This window comes from Conger conger, chromosome 1 (genome assembly GCF_963514075.1).
Source record: "Conger conger chromosome 1, fConCon1.1, whole genome shotgun sequence".
Classification (NCBI taxonomy): domain Eukaryota; kingdom Metazoa; phylum Chordata; class Actinopteri; order Anguilliformes; family Congridae; genus Conger; species Conger conger.
In genome coordinates, this window is record NC_083760.1 from 81,653,513 (window position 1) to 81,670,976 (window position 17,464).

At 46.4% G+C, this 17,464-nt stretch overlaps 1 protein-coding gene across 4 annotated transcripts in view; it reads left to right on the forward strand.

Annotated features, from left to right (window-relative positions):
- The window catches only part of kcnn4 (potassium intermediate/small conductance calcium-activated channel, subfamily N, member 4), a 39,740-nt gene that overhangs the window by 17,149 nt on the left and 5,127 nt on the right, over positions 1–17,464 (forward strand). For 3 of the 4 annotated variants that reach the window (XM_061238585.1, XM_061238594.1, XM_061238606.1), the window contains exons 5-7: positions 1,935–2,045; positions 6,020–6,141; positions 12,896–12,965. In XM_061238585.1, the coding sequence (XP_061094569.1) occupies positions 1,935–2,045; positions 6,020–6,141; positions 12,896–12,965 (303 nt within the window). Of the gene's footprint in view, positions 1–1,934; positions 2,046–6,019; positions 6,142–11,178; positions 11,229–12,895; positions 12,966–17,464 lie in introns of all 4 variants that reach the window. The other variant, XR_009708534.1, reaches the window with a different exon arrangement.

Here is a 17,464-nt window from a genome sequence, read left to right on the forward strand (position 1 = left end):
ACCAGCTCGTCAGGGTTAGGTTAGGGTTAGGTGTCTTGCTCATGGTCACTTTGACACACCCAGGGCGGGATTGAACTGGCAACCCTCCGACTGCCGGACCACTGCTCTTACCGCCTGAGCCAATATCAGCCCTGCGATATGGAAAGCTGTCTTTGAGGTGAAAGTAATAGCTAACGTACTCTTGAGACAAAGTTCCCTGACGCAGAACTGCATCAGGTAGCAGTCCCACTGTTTTGTCTGTAGCTTTTTGCCATGCTATGCTTATGTCCATCCATGACTTCAGCATACACTCCATACAGCATATTACAGAGTGATGTCCCTACAGAGTGATGTTCTCAGAGTGCTTATTTCGCTTATTTATAGGAAAAAGCATAGATCTGAGGAAAATGAGTGGGCCATACTGGAAACCCACCTTTGCTGGATGGCAGGTGGTAGTGAACAAGCGAGCAAGGGAGGGCAGAGCAGGCAGGTGAGGGTGGGAGGGAGCAGGCAGGTGAGGGAGGGCAGAGCAGGCAGGTGAGGGAGGGAGGGAGCAGGCAGGTGAGGGAGGGCAGGCAGGTGAGGGAGGGAGGGAGCATGCTACTGTGGGAGGGTCCAAGCTCGCTGCATCCCAGCCTGGCTGTCTGGCTCACCTCCCTCCGTTTCCGATCGGAGCCAATGAGCTGGCCACAAGAAGAAGAAGATAGAGTGGAAAACAAGCCCTCACGACTCTGTCTCCCCTTCTGTTTTTATACGCTTTCTCCCATTTCTAAGGGAAAATGTTCCAACATTTCAATTTTCAGGTGGTTTATAGCTTTTGGCATGGCGGCATTAGGAGGGTGTGCCATCCAGTACCTATGACTTCAAATATTTCCTATTCTCTATGCACCACCTACCCCAACCTGTGATGTTAAAGGTTTCAAATACTTCAATTCTGTACTAGTTATTGAGTTATTGAGAGGCTGTTTTTGTCAGCTTTCAGCATCCCATCACCCACAGAACCCTATGTCTTGCAACATTGTGGTCTGTTGTGTAAACATGCATTTCAGTTCAATGTAATAGCCATTGGCTGTGGAAAAAAAATAAGTTAAATGAGAGGATAAATGATGAACGGATTCAGAATTGGTGCATACTCATTGTCACACCCCAGATTTTAGTTACATTGAATACACGCGGATGATTTTTGTCTTCACACTGATCTGCTTGTCTTCTCTCCTTACTCTCTCCCTCTCTTTCACTACTGCTGACAAAAAGGAGGAAAGGTAAAAATAGGCTGTCAAAATTCTGGATATCCCCTGGTATTTTCATTCTATGTCCAGTATTTTAAAACACCAAACTTTATGCACTTCTTGATCTATAGTTTCAGACTAAGGGGAAGATTTTTTTTTTCATTTCAGTTGTGCAATGCATGTTGTCCACAGTGTTTCTTTTGGTATTTGTCAACTTTGACAAGTTCCCCAAAAGCTGCCAGTGATGTTACTCAGAACAGTGAAAGAATGAAAAGATCATTGAAAAGGAAAATATTATAGTGTTACTGTGGACATGCAAGAACAGAGGAGAGGTCACTCAACCAAATGGCACAAAAGTCAATTCAATTAAATTCAAATGTATTGTTTAGTGGTTTTTATGAATGGAATTTATAGAGATCTGTGCCTGAACTCCCCTAGGGTGACATGGGCAAAGGAGGAACTTGCTGATTGGTTTGGGAAAAACACCTTTTAAGACTACACTTTAGTCCTCCCTCCTGATTTCCCCCCCCCCCCTTCCAATATACATTTTGACTAATCCTAATCCTTAATAAATTATTTCTTTATTCATGATGACTATTGTTTTTTAGTTTAGAACAGCTGTTCATGCATGTTTTGCTATTCATGGATTTAACCTGCGGAAGAACCTTGGATTCAAAGCGACTGCCAAAATGTAATGTCAATGACAATATGTAATATTGGTTTCAGGGTGTGGCCTGCACTGCCATGCTAGTGGCAGTGGTGACCAAACAGCTGGCGCTGAACAAAGGGGAGAAACACGTCCACTACTTCATGATGGACATTCAGATCTCCAAACGGGTAAATCAAGGCACCGGTCCTTCGTCAACAATGTGCTTGTGTTAGGGGCAGGGACACCTTGGGCCTGGAGTGCCAGAGATTCTTCTCATTTATTTCATATAGAAATCCTAACACGTGCTATACTGTATACAGTCACCTCCTGGCAGCCTTGATAAAGATGAGCAAGAAGGGTTGTATAAAATGTCAATGTAACTAAACAATACAAGTAATGAGCTAGTATGGGAAAACAATATTCTTTTATATTCCAATAAAATTTCTCAGTGAAAAAGCTGTCAAAATTGGCACCCTTGTTTGTTGTATTTTTGCACACCCTTCCTTCACAGGGAAAGTGCTTAATTGGCAAAAATAGTTTAAGTAAACTTTCTGAAATTAAGCAATGCAGTTTTCTAGCGTTTCTACGCATAAATATAGCTCATTACCTGTGTTATTTATTTAATCAGCTTGGCTCTGTGCTCTGTACTCCAGCATATTAGATTTGATATTAAATAATGAATATTTAAGTGCAGACTGCCACATACATTATATATAGTACCCCCTAATTTAGGGGACCAAAGTAATTGGAAAGTTGGCTTCTCAACTGTTTCTAGTTAGGCAGGTGGATGAGAAAGCTTTCAGTATCAGTGATGATGATTCTGGGCTTTTGATTGCCTTTGGAGTCTGTTATTGGCGTTTGTCAACATGACAGGGCGGCCTGTAGCGTTGTGGTTAAGGTGAATGACTGGGACACGCAAGGTTGGTGGTTCTAATCCCGGTGTAGCCGCAATAAGATCCGCACAGCCGTGGGGCCCTTGAGCAAGGCCCTTAACCCTGCATTGCTCCAGGGGAGGATTGTCTCCTGCTTAGTCTAATCAACTGTACGTCGCTCTGGATAAGAGCATCTGCCAAAATGCCAATAATGTAATGTAATGTAACATGAGGACAAGAGTTGTGCCAATGACAGTGAGTGAAGCCATTATGAGACTGAAAAAAACAAACAGTCAGAGACATAGGCTAAACAATAGATCTACCAAAATACACAATTTGAAACATCAGTAAGGAGAATGATGGCACTGGTGAGCTTGGTAATTGTCAAGAGGCTGGAAGGCCAATGAAGACCTCTACAGTTAATAATGAAGAAAAACACCGACCCGCAGATCAGAAGCTCTTCAGGAGGCAGGCTTGGACAGACAGAAGACTTTACAAACAGAGGCTACACTGCAAGATGCAAACCATTAGTTAGCTGCGAAACGGGATGGCCAGAAGTACCAAAAGGTGCCTGCAGAATTCTAGAAAAAGGTCTTGTGGACAGATAGACCAAGATTGAATTGTTGAGTAATGGCAAGGGCAAAGTGTGGAGGCTAAAAGGAACTGCCCAAGAACTGTGAAACATGATGGCGGGGGTGTTATAGTTTGGGTATGTATGGCTGCCACAGGTGCAGGCTCACTTGCCTTCATTGATAATGCTGATGCAGTCAAATGCCTCCAAACCCATTCAAGGAAGCAATTGAATTTGGGCCCCAGAAAATAGCGGGACTTTGTACAAAAAGGGATGTAATTCCTACATGGACCCAATATGAATGTAGAATCTAATTAACGATGACAGTCTGCACTTTAACCTCACATTCTTTGTCTCATTTCAAATCCAATTTGTTGGAGTACCACAAGAACAGAAAATGGTAACACTGTCCAAATACTTACAGACTGCACTGTATGTTGCATGCTATATTAGCATATTATATTTGTTATTTTTATTGTACTGAACTTACTCTTCATTACACCATAGAGACCTACATTTTCTGTATGAAAAGAGATCTGTCAATGGGGTCTCCTGGATAAATAAATACAAAAATAAATATGGGGAAATAAATTTGTAACAGTAGGATCCCGGTTACTGTTCTGCTTGAATTCATGGTCCTCTAAGTTTGGAAATATCTTTCAGGGTGGACATACAGTTTCATGCCAAATCAGTAAAAAAATCCTCAAAAATATAATAAGTCACGAAATCCAGGGGAAAAAAAACGCCTTTAGCAAAATATCAATCAGTCCAACATTATGCACAGTGAGGCGTAGCCCTGCAGTGATGTTACTCCACATTGCAGTAGAAAAACAATAAGCATGGCCAAGCGGATGAGGCGTCCCGGCTGGAAACGGTAATATTTTCCGCATGGCACGCGTGCTATGGTTGGGTATCTTTTTATAATATTATTTTTCCCTTAAATAGGGCATTCCAGAGGGCATGATAGTGTGGGAAAAAGGCAGGGGTGGTTGGGGGGCTTGGTGCTGGCACATCTCTTTATAGCCTCACAAAGGCGTCAGAAAGAGGAAACAATAGTGTGTGTCAGGAAAAGGACTTGTGTCTGTCCTGAACAGAGTTGGGTCAGAAAGGAAACCGAATGCGTTGATGTGTGCGTGCGTGCATGTGTGTGTGTGTGTGTGTGTGTGTGCACATGTTGCTGTAAGGGAGGAGGTTGGGGGCACGCTGTGTTGCGAGCTCCAACAGGATCCATCTGTTTGCTTATCTGGAGGAAGGAGGAGTGCACTGAAAATAAATGTGCATTGCGGAAGATGCTATCACATTTTCCATTCATGAAAATAGATGGAGGCGATCGCGTGGCATTACCGACCAAGTGAGAGTCCAATCACACACGCGGTCTTATCTCATCACCCTTCCTCAGACGGTGGAAGCCGTCCCTGTGCTACAGACCGAGCGAGAGTCCAATCACACACACAACCACGCAAGAGTCAAATCACACACACGGTCTTATCTCATCACTGTTCCTCAGACGATGGAAGCGGTCCCTGTGCTACAGACACAAGTGCTCGTGCCTTCAGCTATTCCCAAAAATCTCCCTGACGACTAGTAGGCCCTTTTCGTTTGGGGGGGGGGGGGGGGCGCGGTTGAAGGCTGCCGGCGATAGTCACATCCTGCCGCAGGGAGCATCCTTGTGTGTCGCCCGAAACCCCCCTCCCCAACTGCTGTCTGTCTCCATCTCTGATTTACACAGGCAGGAACAGGGGAAGACATCTGGACTATTGGAGACTGACTAATAATAATCTTCTTATTAATAGTGCCAGTGACATCATCAGGGACTGGGGGGCAACCAGGCTCTGGCTGGCATAATAACATTCTGGTTTGGAAGCAGAGCAATGCTGGGATGAAAACAACAGGAAACGTGGGACATTATTATGACCTAGATAGTTGTTCTTCTGACCCGCACAGTATATAGCTTGAGGTTGGAAATGTTTGTGGCCACTTACTCCACACATTCCATTTTGTGCTTTTTAAGGTTTCATTTTTTTTTTTACTGAACAAAAGGTATCAATTCAACACGGTTCGCTTGAATTGGAGCAATGAACATGGACTCACCTGGATTGCTACTAAAGCTATTAAAGCTATTAAAACTTTTTTTTTTGCTCCCTCTCTCACTCTCACTCCCAACTAAGGTTGCTTTTGTAACTGATAAAGGTTGGAATGATGCTACCTGGCACTAAACACCAGGCCTCATCTGGAGTTAAAATGAGTTATAGTGATACAGCATTCTGTGTCTTTTAGATGCTTATACATTTCTGTGAACACATTCAAACACACGTTCCATATTTTTCTAGAAAACATACATTTCATGTTCTTGATTGCAATAAATGTTTTCTAGGAATGTGTGTGACCTTGTAATTATAAGGTTTATAATTCGTTTTGAGATATTGAACTTCAAAGCTTAACTAAAGCTTCAAAACTGAAATCCAGGACAGTTCTTCATCGATCAAAATGACAGACACCTCTGAATGTACAATATCAGAATCCTATCGAATAACTCTATTAACAACATATCTATCTATGACACTAACTCATTTGCTAGAACCTTATATTTCTTAGGTCTTGCAGATGGACTCTGGGAAGTGCTTAGACTTGGACTGTTGGACATAGTACTGTACTGTGCGCGTGTTAAGCCAGCACGCCCGTTACTGAACGCAGGCTGGGCTGTGCTTGCATCCTGCAGCTCCGGCATGCGGCGGCCAACGTTCTGAGGGAGTGCTGGCTCCTGCACCGCGCCAACGGCAGGAAGCAGAACCGCGGTGAGCACCGGCAACACCAGAGAAGCCTGCTGGAGGCCATCCGAAAGTGAGTGCAGTAGCTGTGACTGTGTGTGCACGTACGTGCATCCGTGAGTGTGTGTGTCTGTGTGCGTGTGTGCCTGTGTGTGTGTGTGTGTGTGTGTGTGAGTATGTGTGAGTGTGTGTCTGTGTGCGTGTGTGTGTGCGTGTGTGTGTGTGTGTCTGTGTGCGTGTGTGCGTGTGTGTGTGTGTATGTGTGTGTGTGTGCGTGTGTGTGTGTGTGTGTGTATGTGTGTGTGTGAGTATGTGTGCGTGTGTGTGTGAGTGTGTGTGCGTGTGCGTGCGTGTGTATCTGTGTGCGTGTGTCTGTGTGCGTGTGTGCGCGCGTGTGAGTGTGTGTGTGTGCGTGTGTGCATGTGTGTGTGTCTGTGTGTGTGTGTGAGTGTGTGTGTCTGTATGCGTGTGCGTGTGCGTGTGCGTGTGTGTGTGTTTGTGTGTGTGCGTGTGCACATACGTGAGTGTGAGAGAGTATGCGTGTGTGTGTACGTGCATCCGTGAGTGTGTGTGTGTGTGTGCGTGTGCGTGTGTGTGTGTGTGTGCGTGCGCGCATACGTGAGTGTGAGAGCGTATGCGTGTGTGTGTACGTGCATCCGTGAGTGTGTGTGTCTGCGTGTGCGTGAGCAAGCAAGCGCAGGCACGTGTATGTGCAAGCATGCATGCATGTGCGTACGCTGCAATGTTTTGACCAACACCAATGTGCTACTCTTAAAATTAGAATTTGGCCAATTTAGTCACGGATGAAAACATTTGATTGTGAGAAGATGTTAATGCAGCCTTTCAGTACTATACCGAGAAACACAAATGGAAAGTGTGTGTGTGTGTGTGTGAAGCACGCTCGTGCTGTGGTTCTTCCGTTTTCACCATAAACCTAAGCTTGTCAGAATTACCTGAGAAGTGTACAGTATTTGCAATAGTACAATATTACCCAATCCTTAAAAAGTCGTTTGGAGTTTGGAAACAACAATATATGCACAAAAAGTGACACATCTGAAGGTGATAGTCTATTTGTAGTGTGTGCCTTTGTGTGTATTTTACCATCCAGGGCTGGACAAAATACAATTACAATTAAATACAAAATACAATTAAATGTATAATGTTTCAAATTACAAAATACCTAACTAAATGGCTTATAGTGAAAATGCTGGAGGTGTAGATTGCTTTTTATTGCTTTTTTTCTAGTTTGAGTGAGTGCTGACATTTAAGAAAGCACAACACTTATTCATATTCAAGTAATCCTGCTTTGTGGAACAGGCCCCTGTTGTCAATCAGAGGCACTAGAGACACAGGGAGTAGTTATGTGCTACATGTCATTGTTAGTCAGCGCTAATTTGGTCATTTAAACTAGAGCAGCCCATTACCCAGTTGCCCCCCTGGCTGGTTTCTTGGGTCTAATTAGGTTGCAGAATATTAAGGTCAAAACAAAAGCCAGCACACCCTGTGGTTGTCCAGAACCAGAGCATAGGGACAGAGAGCAGAACCAGAGCGCAGGGACAGAGCGCAGGGACAGAGAGCAGAACCAGAGCGCAGGGACCGAGAGCAGAACCAGAGAGCAGAACCAGAGCGCAGGGACAGAGAGCAGAACCAGAGAGCAGAACCAGAGCGCAGGGACAGAGAGCAGAACCAGAGCGCAGGGACAGAGCGCAGAACCAGAGCACAGGGACCGAGAGCAGAACCAGAGAGCAGAACCAGAGTGCAGGGACAGAGCGCAGGGACAGAGCGCAGAACCAGAGCGCAGGGACAGAGCGCAGGGACAGAGCGCAGGGACAGAGCGCAGAACCAGAGCGCAGGGACAGAGAGCAGAACCAGGGAGCAGAACCAGAGCGCAGGGACAGAGAGCAGAACCAGAGAGCAGAACCAGAGCGCAGGGACAGAGCGCAGAACCAGAGCGCAGGGACAGAGAGCAGAACCAGAGGGCAGGGACAGAGCGCAGGGACAGAGAGCAGAACCAGAGCGCAGGGACAGAGAGCAGAACCAGAGAGCAGAACCAGAGCGCAGAACCAGAGCGCAGGGACAGAGAGCAGAACCAGAGCGCAGGGACAGAGCGCAGGGACAGAGCGCAGAACCAGAGCGCAGGGACAGAGCGCAGGGACAGAGCGCAGGGACAGAGCGCAGAACCAGAGCGCAGGGACAGAGAGCAGAACCAGGGAGCAGAACCAGAGCGCAGGGACAGAGAGCAGAACCAGAGAGCAGAACCAGAGCGCAGGGACAGAGCGCAGAACCAGAGCGCAGGGACAGAGAGCAGAACCAGAGGGCAGGGACAGAGCGCAGGGACAGAGAGCAGAACCAGAGCGCAGGGACAGAGAGCAGAACCAGAGAGCAGAACCAGAGCGCAGAACCAGAGCGCAGGGACAGAGAGCAGAACCAGAGCGCAGGGACAGAGAGCAGAACCAGAGCGCAGGGACAGAGCGCAGGGACAGAGCGCAGGGACAGAGAGCAGAACCAGAGAGCAGAACCAGAGCACAGGGACAGAGAGCAGAACCAGAGAGCAGAACCAGAGCGCAGGGACCGAGAGCAGAACCAGAGCGTAGGGACCGAGAGCAGAACCAGAGCGCAGGGACAGAGAGCAGAACCAGAGCGCAGAACCAGAGCGCAGGGACAGAGAGCAGAACCAGAGAGCAGAACCAGAGCGCAGGGACAGAGCGCAGGGACAGAGAGCAGAACCAGAGCGCAGGGACAGAGAGCAGAACCAGAGCGCAGGGACAGAGAGCAGAACCAGAGAGCAGAACCAGAGCGCAGGGACAGAGCGCAGGGACAGAGCGCAGGGACAAAGAGCAGAACCAGAGCGCAGGGACAGAGAGCAGAACCAGAGAGCAGAACCAGAGCGCAGGGACAGAGCGCAGGGACAGAGAGCAGAACCAGAGCGCAGGGACAGAGCGCAGAACCAGAGCACAGGGACAGAGAGCAGAACCAGAGAGCAGAACCAGAGCGCAGAACCAGAGCATAGGGACAGAGAGCAGAACCAGAGCGCAGGGACAGAGCGCAGGGACAGAGAGCAGAACCAGAGCGCAGGGACCGAGAGCAGAACCAGAGAGCAGAACCAGAGCGCAGGGACAGAGAGCAGAACCAGAGAGCAGAACCAGAGCGCAGGGACAGAGCGCAGGGACAGAGCGCAGGGACAGAGAGCAGAACCAGAGCGCAGGGACAGAGAGCAGAACCAGAGCGCAGGGACAGAGAGCAGAACCAGAGAGCAGAACCAGAGCGCAGGGACAGAGCGCAGGGACAGAGCGCAGGGACAAAGAGCAGAACCAGAGCGCAGGGACAGAGAGCAGAACCAGAGAGCAGAACCAGAGCGCAGGGACAGAGCGCAGGGACAGAGAGCAGAACCAGAGCGCAGGGACAGAGCGCAGAACCAGAGCGCAGGGACAGAGAGCAGAACCAGAGAGCAGAACCAGAGCGCAGGGACAGAGCACAGGGACCGAGAGCAGAACCAGAGCGCAGGGACTGAGAGCAGAACCAGAGAGCAGAACCAGAACGCAGAACCAGAGCGCAGAACCAGAGCGCAGGGACAGAGCGCAGGGACAGAGCGCAGAACCAGAGCGCAGGGACAGAGAGCAGAACCAGAGCGCCGGGACCGAGAGCAGAACCAGAGAGCAGAACCAGAGCGCAGGGACAGAGCGCAGGGACAGAGAGCAGAACCAGAGCGCAGGGACAGAGCGCAGAACCAGAGCGCAGGGACAGAGCGCAGAACCAGAGCGCAGGGACCGAGAGCAGAACCAGAGAGCAGAACCAGAGCGCAGGGACAGAGCGCAGGGACAGAGAGCAGAACCAGAGCGCAGGGACAGAGCGCAGAACCAGAGTGCAGGGACAGAGAGCAGAACCAGAGAGCAGAACCAGAGCGCAGGGACAGAGCGCAGGGACCGAGAGCAGAACCAGAGCGCATGGACAGAGCGCAGAACCAGAGCGCAGGGACAGAGAGCAGAACCAGAGCGCAGGGACAGAGAGCAGAACCAGAGCGCAGAACCAGAGCGCAGGGACAGAGCGCAGAACCAGAGCGCAGGGACAGAGAGCAGAACCAGAGAGCAGAACCAGAGGGCAGGGACAGAGCGCAGGGACAGAGAGCAGAACCAGAGCGCAGGGACAGAGAGCAGAACCAGAGAGCAGAACCAGAGCGCAGAACCAGAGCGCAGGGACAGAGAGCAGAACCAGAGAGCAGAACCAGAGGGCAGGGACAGAGCGCAGGGACAGAGAGCAGAACCAGAGCGCAGGGACAGAGCGCAGGGACAGAGCGCAGGGACAGAGCGCAGAACCAGAGCGCAGGGACAGAGCGCAGGGACAGAGAGCAGGGACAGAGCGCAGGGACAGAGCGCAGAACCAGAGAGCAGAACCAGAGAGCAGAACCAGAGAGCAGAACCAGAGCGCAGGGACAGAGAGCAGGGACAGAGAGCAGAACCAGAGCGCAGGGACAGAGCACAGGGACAGAGAGCAGAACCAGAGAGCAGAACCAGAGAGCAGAACCAGAGAGCAGAACCAGAGCGCAGGGACAGAGAGCAGGGACAGAGAGCAGAACCAGAGCGCAGGGACAGAGCGCAGGGACAGAGCGCAGGGACAGAGAGCAGGGACAGAGAGCAGAACCAGAGCGCAGGGACAGAGAGCAGAACCAGAGCGCAGGGACAGAGCGCAGGGACAGAGAGCAGAACCAGAGCGCAGGGACAGAGAGCAAATAAATATTTTTCCTTATTTGTATCAACACAATGCATGTTTGCTTTGTTATCACTTTGCCTTTGAATTCTTCATTATCTGCTATTTTCTGCTAAATGTATGCATTGTTTTCAGTATAGCATTATAAGCACAATATGAACAGTGTAGGTAGTCCCTCTAATCATGAAAAGCACCTAATTAAGAAAAATGTACAGCTTGTTAAACTTTCGATTGCACTTGGATTGTGGTTGGACTGAGTTTGGGAACTGCTGCTCTAAAGGATGTTGCTGAGATCAAAGGGACAGAGTGTCCATCCGCATGCCTGCTGTTACTGCTGGAACAACACCGCCAGTGTCGTAGCCCTGTCCTGTTTGGTTTCTCTCTCTTTAACCCAATTTCTCCGTAGTACTACTCCCAGTTAATCACCCTGTGTAAAGTCAACCACATCACATAAAGGTTTGTTTAAAGCACATTATGTTATTGTATGTAGTCGGTTGCATCTTCTTTCTTTTTTCTTTTTTTTTATAAATGAAATAAAACAAATATGGCATATATAGTTTGTAGTATAGGCCACTAAGCACTTTCATTGAATTGCCACCAACAGTGTATCTGTAGATTTATTTATTTTTTTAATTAAAAGGCTGTTTCCTTGGCATGCATCCCATGGTGGTTGTTAAAGCAAATCTTCAAGTGTGTTTTGTTACTGAATTTAATCATATAGAATTTAATTTTAATTTTGATTTTTAATGTATAAAAAGCTTCTATTTCACACAACCCCTTACTGTTGTCATCTGCCTATTTCATGTTTGACAGAGGTGTGGGGGTGGGGGGGAAGTGGCACGATTGAGATAATTATGGACAAAACACAATACACATTGATAAGAGGTCAGCAAGCAAGCACGTTTGAACTAACGGAAACAGCTTTCGCCTGTCAGCATTTTCACAAATTGCCGCTACAGAGCTCAGCTAGTGGAAGGGAGTGCTGTAGCCTCAATCTGCAAAATGCAGAAAATATATTTTGCATATGCAAATAGACACATATTAAACAAGGCCCTTCTCTGAACCTGACTCACAGCTAATTTTGTTTGTACTTGGATGGCCCTCAACAGTATAGATTATCAGATTCCACTTTTTCTACTGGAAAAAGTCATGTCAGTGGGAATTCCAGTGTTCACACAAGAAATGCATAAGCATCTTCAAGACACAGAATGCTAGAACCCATTTTAGGTCCAGATGAGGACTGGTGTTTAGTGCCAGTTAGCATCATTCCAACCTTTATCGGTGAGAAAAGCAACCTTAGTTGTGAGTGAGTGAGAGAGAGAGTGAGAGAGAGTGTGTGTGTGAGAGAGGAAGAGGGTAAGAAAGAAATGGAGAGAGAGAGAGTGTTTTTGTTTGGGGACAGGGTGTGGACAGGTCATGCTCCTTTGGCACGGACTTCTTCACAGTTGTGAAAAATAGGAAGTGCAGATGTGTGAACGTGTGAATCAGAGCAGAAGAGCCACAGTTCCCAGCCAGGGCCTTGTGAAACATTCGGGCTGTTCGCCTCCATCGGGGTGGAGAGATTTGACTTCCTGTAGCACAGTTACCGGACCCTCTAAAAATACACTGGGGAAAGTAATCAAGGGGAACTACTCCAGCACCTTTTCCAGGAGAGGCTGACTCTACTGCTCCAACTTTAAATCATAAAGGACTTTAAAAAAAAAACCTCTTATGTAACGCCAGCAGGAGTGCTACCTGTTATATATTAGGTCTTTGGCTTTTGCTGGATTTGTAGACTTGCAGGAACCCTGGTAGAGTGGTGAACTTGCTGGAGCCCCGTCACCCTTTTTTAATGCTAACTTCCTCTTTCTAATTTGGGGTTTGCTGTAGCTTTTTAAAAATCTAAATATAGACCTTTACGCAGACACAACTTCAAATCCAGAACATGGCTGGGCAGTCATCAGTGAATCATTATGTATTTTCTTAGCACACGCCCTTCCCCGGAGAACGCAGTCGCAGTTAGCACAGTGCTAAAAAGCTAGGAGGGGGTCTCTTCTAGAGGAGCGTACTGCCAGGCACTCACTGGCGGCTCACGTGGCGCTCGGCAAGGTGTGGCTAACGCGTCTCCGTCTGCATCTGGACAGGTTTCGGCACCTGCGGCTGAAGCAGAGGAAGCTCCGGGACTATGCCAGTGAAATGGTGGACCTGCCCAAAGTAAGCCGTTGCGCACCCTCCCAGGCTTTCCTCCTCATTTTACTGGCCCATCCCTGCTCCCACCCTCCTCTGGAAGACTCTTTTATTTACATTTTTAAATCCTTATGCTCTGCTCCCCCCCCCCCCTTCTAACTGAAAATGCTAAACTAAGGACAACTTCTCACAGAAAAGCAGGTTGTCTATATCTTACCACCTAATAATCTCCCCCTGTACAATTCCCCACCCTCTTTTATTCCCTGGTTCATCAATGAACATGAATAAAATAATTGGTCCAATATTGGGAATGATTATGTTTCTGAATAAATCTTGTCTCCATACTCTCCTTGATCATTAAGTAAATGCAGCAATATCTGGCAATGTGCAGTGCCTTCAGAAGGTATTTACCCCTTTTTTCCAATTTTGTACCATTAACTGCTTAAAATGTTCTTTCCTTTCCTATGTGTCCCTTCACCAACACAATAAAGTCAACACATATGATGCAAAAAAATATTTGTCCAACTTTGTAAAGAAAGAAAGAAAGACAATTTTCATCTAGAAATGTATTTGATCGCCAATACTATGTGTACATACAGTGCATCCGGGAAGTATTCACAGCGCTTCACTTTTCCCACATTTTGTTATGTTACAGCCTTATTCCAAAATTGATAAATTTCCCTCCAAATTCTACACACAATACCCCATAATGACAAAGTGAAAAAAGTTTTTTTGAGATTTTTGCAAATGTATTAAAAATAAAAAAACTAAGAAATCACATGTACATAAGTATTCACAGCCTTTGCTCAATACTTGGCACACCTATCTTTGGGCAGTTTCGCCCATTCCTCTTTGCAGCACCTCTCAAGCTCCATCAGGTTGGATGGGGAGCGTCGGTGCACAGCCATTTTCAGATCTCTCCAGAGATGTTCAATCAGATTCAAGTCTGGGCTCTGGCTGGGCCACTCAAGGACATTCACAGAGTTGTCCTGAAGCCACTCCTTTGATATCTTGGCTGTGTGCTTAAAGTCGTTGTCCTGCTGAAAGATGAACCGTCGCCCCAGTCTGAGGTCAAGAGCGCTCTGGAGCAGGTTTTCATCCAGGATGTCTCTGTACATTGCTGCATTCATCTTTCCCTCAATCCTGACTAGTCTCCCAGTTCCTGCCACTGAAAAACATCCCCACAGCATGATGCTGCCATCACCATGCTTCACTGTAGGGATGGTGTTGGCCAGGTGATGAGCGGTGCCTGGTTTCCTCCAAACATGACGCCTGGCATTCACACCAAAGAGTTCAATCTTTGTCTCATTAGACCAGATAATTTTGTTTCTCATGGTCTGAGAGTCCTTCAGGTGCCTTTTGGCCAACTCCTTTTACTAAGGAGTGGCTTCCGTCTGGCCACTCTACCATACAGGCCTGATTGGTGGATTGCTGCAGAGATGGTTGTCCTTCTGGAAGGTTCTCCTCTCCCCACAGAGGAACGCTGGAGCTCTGACAGAGTGACCATCGGGTTCTTGGTTACCTCCCTGACTAAGGCCCTTCTCCCCCGATTGCTCAGTTTAGACGGGCGGCCAGCTCTAGGAAGAGTCCTGGTGGTTCCGAACTTCTTCCATTTACGGATGATGGAGGCCACTGTGCTCATTGGACCTTCAAAGCAGCAGAAATTTTTCTGTACCCTTCCCCAGATTTGTGCCTCGAGACAATCCTGTCTCGGAGGCCTACAGACAATTCCTTTGACTTCATGCTTGGTTTGTGCTCCGACATGCACTGTCAACTGTAGGACCTTATATAGACAGGTGTGTACCTTTCCAAATCATGTCAAATAAACTGAATTTACAACAGGTGGACTCCAATTAAACTGTAGAAACATCTCAAGGTTGATCAGTGGAAACAGGATGCACCTGAGCTCAATTTTGAGCTTCATGGCAATAGGCTGTGAATTTCTAAAAAACTTCTTTCATGTTGTCATTATGGGGTGTTGTGTGTAGAATTTTGAGGAAAAAAACATAACAAAATGTAGGAAAAGTGAAGCGCTGTGAATACTTTCCGGATGCACTGTAGGTCTTTGACAACATGTACAGCTCTGAGACCTCTCAGGGTCTGTGTGTATGTGCTTTGAATTTAGATTTGGGGATTTTTGTCCATTCTTCCATGCAGATATGTTCCAGCTCTGCCAAGCTTGATGTATTTTTTTGTATTTTTTGATGTGTGTCTTTGTCCTTTTGGAACATGAATCTTAGGTCTTTGACAGCATGTACAGCTCTGAGACGTCTCAGGGTTTGTGTGTATGTGCTTTGCATTTATATTTGGGGATTTTTGCCCATTCCTCTATGCAGATATGTTCTAACTCTGCCAAGCTTAATGGAGAGCATGAGTGATCAGCAATGCTCAGGTCAGACCATATATTTTCAATGGTATTTAAGGTCTGGGCTTTAGCTAGCTAGGCCATTCCAGAATACTGACTTTATTGTTTGAAGGCCATCCCTTCGTATTTTGTGCTGTGTGTCTTTGTCCTTTTGGAACATGAATCTTAGGTCTTTGACAACATGTACAGCTCTGAGACGTCTCAGGGTTTGTGTGTATGTGCTTTGCATTTAGATTTGGGGATTTTTGCCCATTCCTCTATGCAGATATGTTCAAACTCTGCCAAGCTTAACGGAGAGCATGAGTGATCAGCAATGCTCAGGTCAGACCATATATTTTCAATGGTATTTAAGGTCTGGGCTTTAGCTAGCTAGGCCATTCCAGAATACTGACTTTATTGTTTGAAGGCCATCCCTTCGTATTTTGTGCTGTGTGTCTTTGTCCTTTTGGAACATGAATCTTAGGTCTTTGACAGCATGTACAGCTCTGAGACGTCTCAGGGTTTGTGTGTATGTGCTTTGCATTTAGATTTGGGGATTTTTGCCCATTCCTCTATGCAGATATGTTCCAGCTCTGCCAAGCTTAATGGAGAGCATGAGTGATCAGCAATGCTCAGGTCATACCATATATTTTCAATGGTATTTAAGGTCAGGGCTTTAGCTAGCTAGGCCATTCCAGAATACTGACTTTATTGTTTGAAGGCCATTCCTTTGTATTTTTTTGATGTGTGTCTTTGTCCTTTTGGAACATGAATCTTCACCCTAGATTAAAATCTCATGGGAACTGAAACTAGTTCTCCTCAAGTATTTCCCTGTAATTGGTTCCATCCATCTTGCACTTGATGTCACAAGCACCCTTCCTGCTGAAATGAAACCCCATGGCATGATGCTGCCAACAACATGCTTCACGGTAGGAATTGTGCTACCTGGGTGATGGGCCGTGTTTTGGTTTGTGCCAAACATTGTACTTTGCTTTCAGGCCAAAGAGCTCTAGTCTTATTAGACAACACTGCCTTCTTCCAGAAGGTCTCATGGTCAATAACATGATTTCATGTTGGCTTTTCACTGAAGTGGCTTCAATCTAGCCACTTTGTCAAAGAGACCAAATATTTGATGTGCTGAATTGACTGTTGACCTTTAAACAGTTTTGCAGTTGTAGCTGGCCCCTTGGTCACTTCTCTGACAATTGCCGTTCTTGTCAGGTTGTTCACTTTCTAAGTGTGGCCTGATCTTGGTAGTGTCTGGGTTGTGTCCACATTCTTTCCATTTTTCCCCAGGAAGTTTCAAAGCTTTGCTAATGCATCTGCTTCAACATTCTGCTGTCTTTTTGCAACTTTTTTTGCCATTTTGAAATGAAAGGAGTAACATGGAGATTCCTCACACTTTCTCGGTTTTTATATGCAATTTGCACAAGAGGGAATTGAAGAAACGATGAAAGTATTAAAAATGTCCTTTCCTTAGTTTTGGAGAAGCAAGCACTTTAAATTTATTGTATTTTCAACCGGTTGAGAATATTCTCCTTGTAGTACATCACACAAGGATAGCCATTCCCCTTATCTCTCCCCTGAAGCTTGTGACCCACAGTGTGTGCCGCTGGCCTGCAGACAATGCAAATATTTGACTCACATTAGGTTCACTTAAATTAGAGTGCCTTTTAATGACTAGTAGACTATTTCTGGTTATATTCATTTAGCTTGCTAGTTAACGTTAGCTAGTTTGCTTTCATAAGGTGACATGCTTACCTTAGCTATTGATAGTTGATATACTGAGTTAGCAAATGTTAGCTTGTTGAAAATTCAGTCTCCAAAAATGAGCGCATATCATGGAGGTAGTAGCTATGCCAAAAAACAACAACGTGTGGAAAGTATGGGCACATCATAGCTAATTGACAGTTCTCATTATCATGCCAAGACAATTTGGGTGAACTTTAATAGTGGGACATTTAGGCTTAGAAATACATCAAAATACATTTAAATGACTAACACAATTATGCACATTTGTTTTTAGTGTTGCTTAAAGACAACTGGCAAGTGTCACATTCAGTCACCATGTTTCTCCTTTAATCTCAAAGTTCCATAGGCATTTTAATTTAACTTTGTAGCAAAAAACTTTCTGAAGGCACTGTATATCATACAACAGGCATAGCTTTTTCAGCTTAGGAAC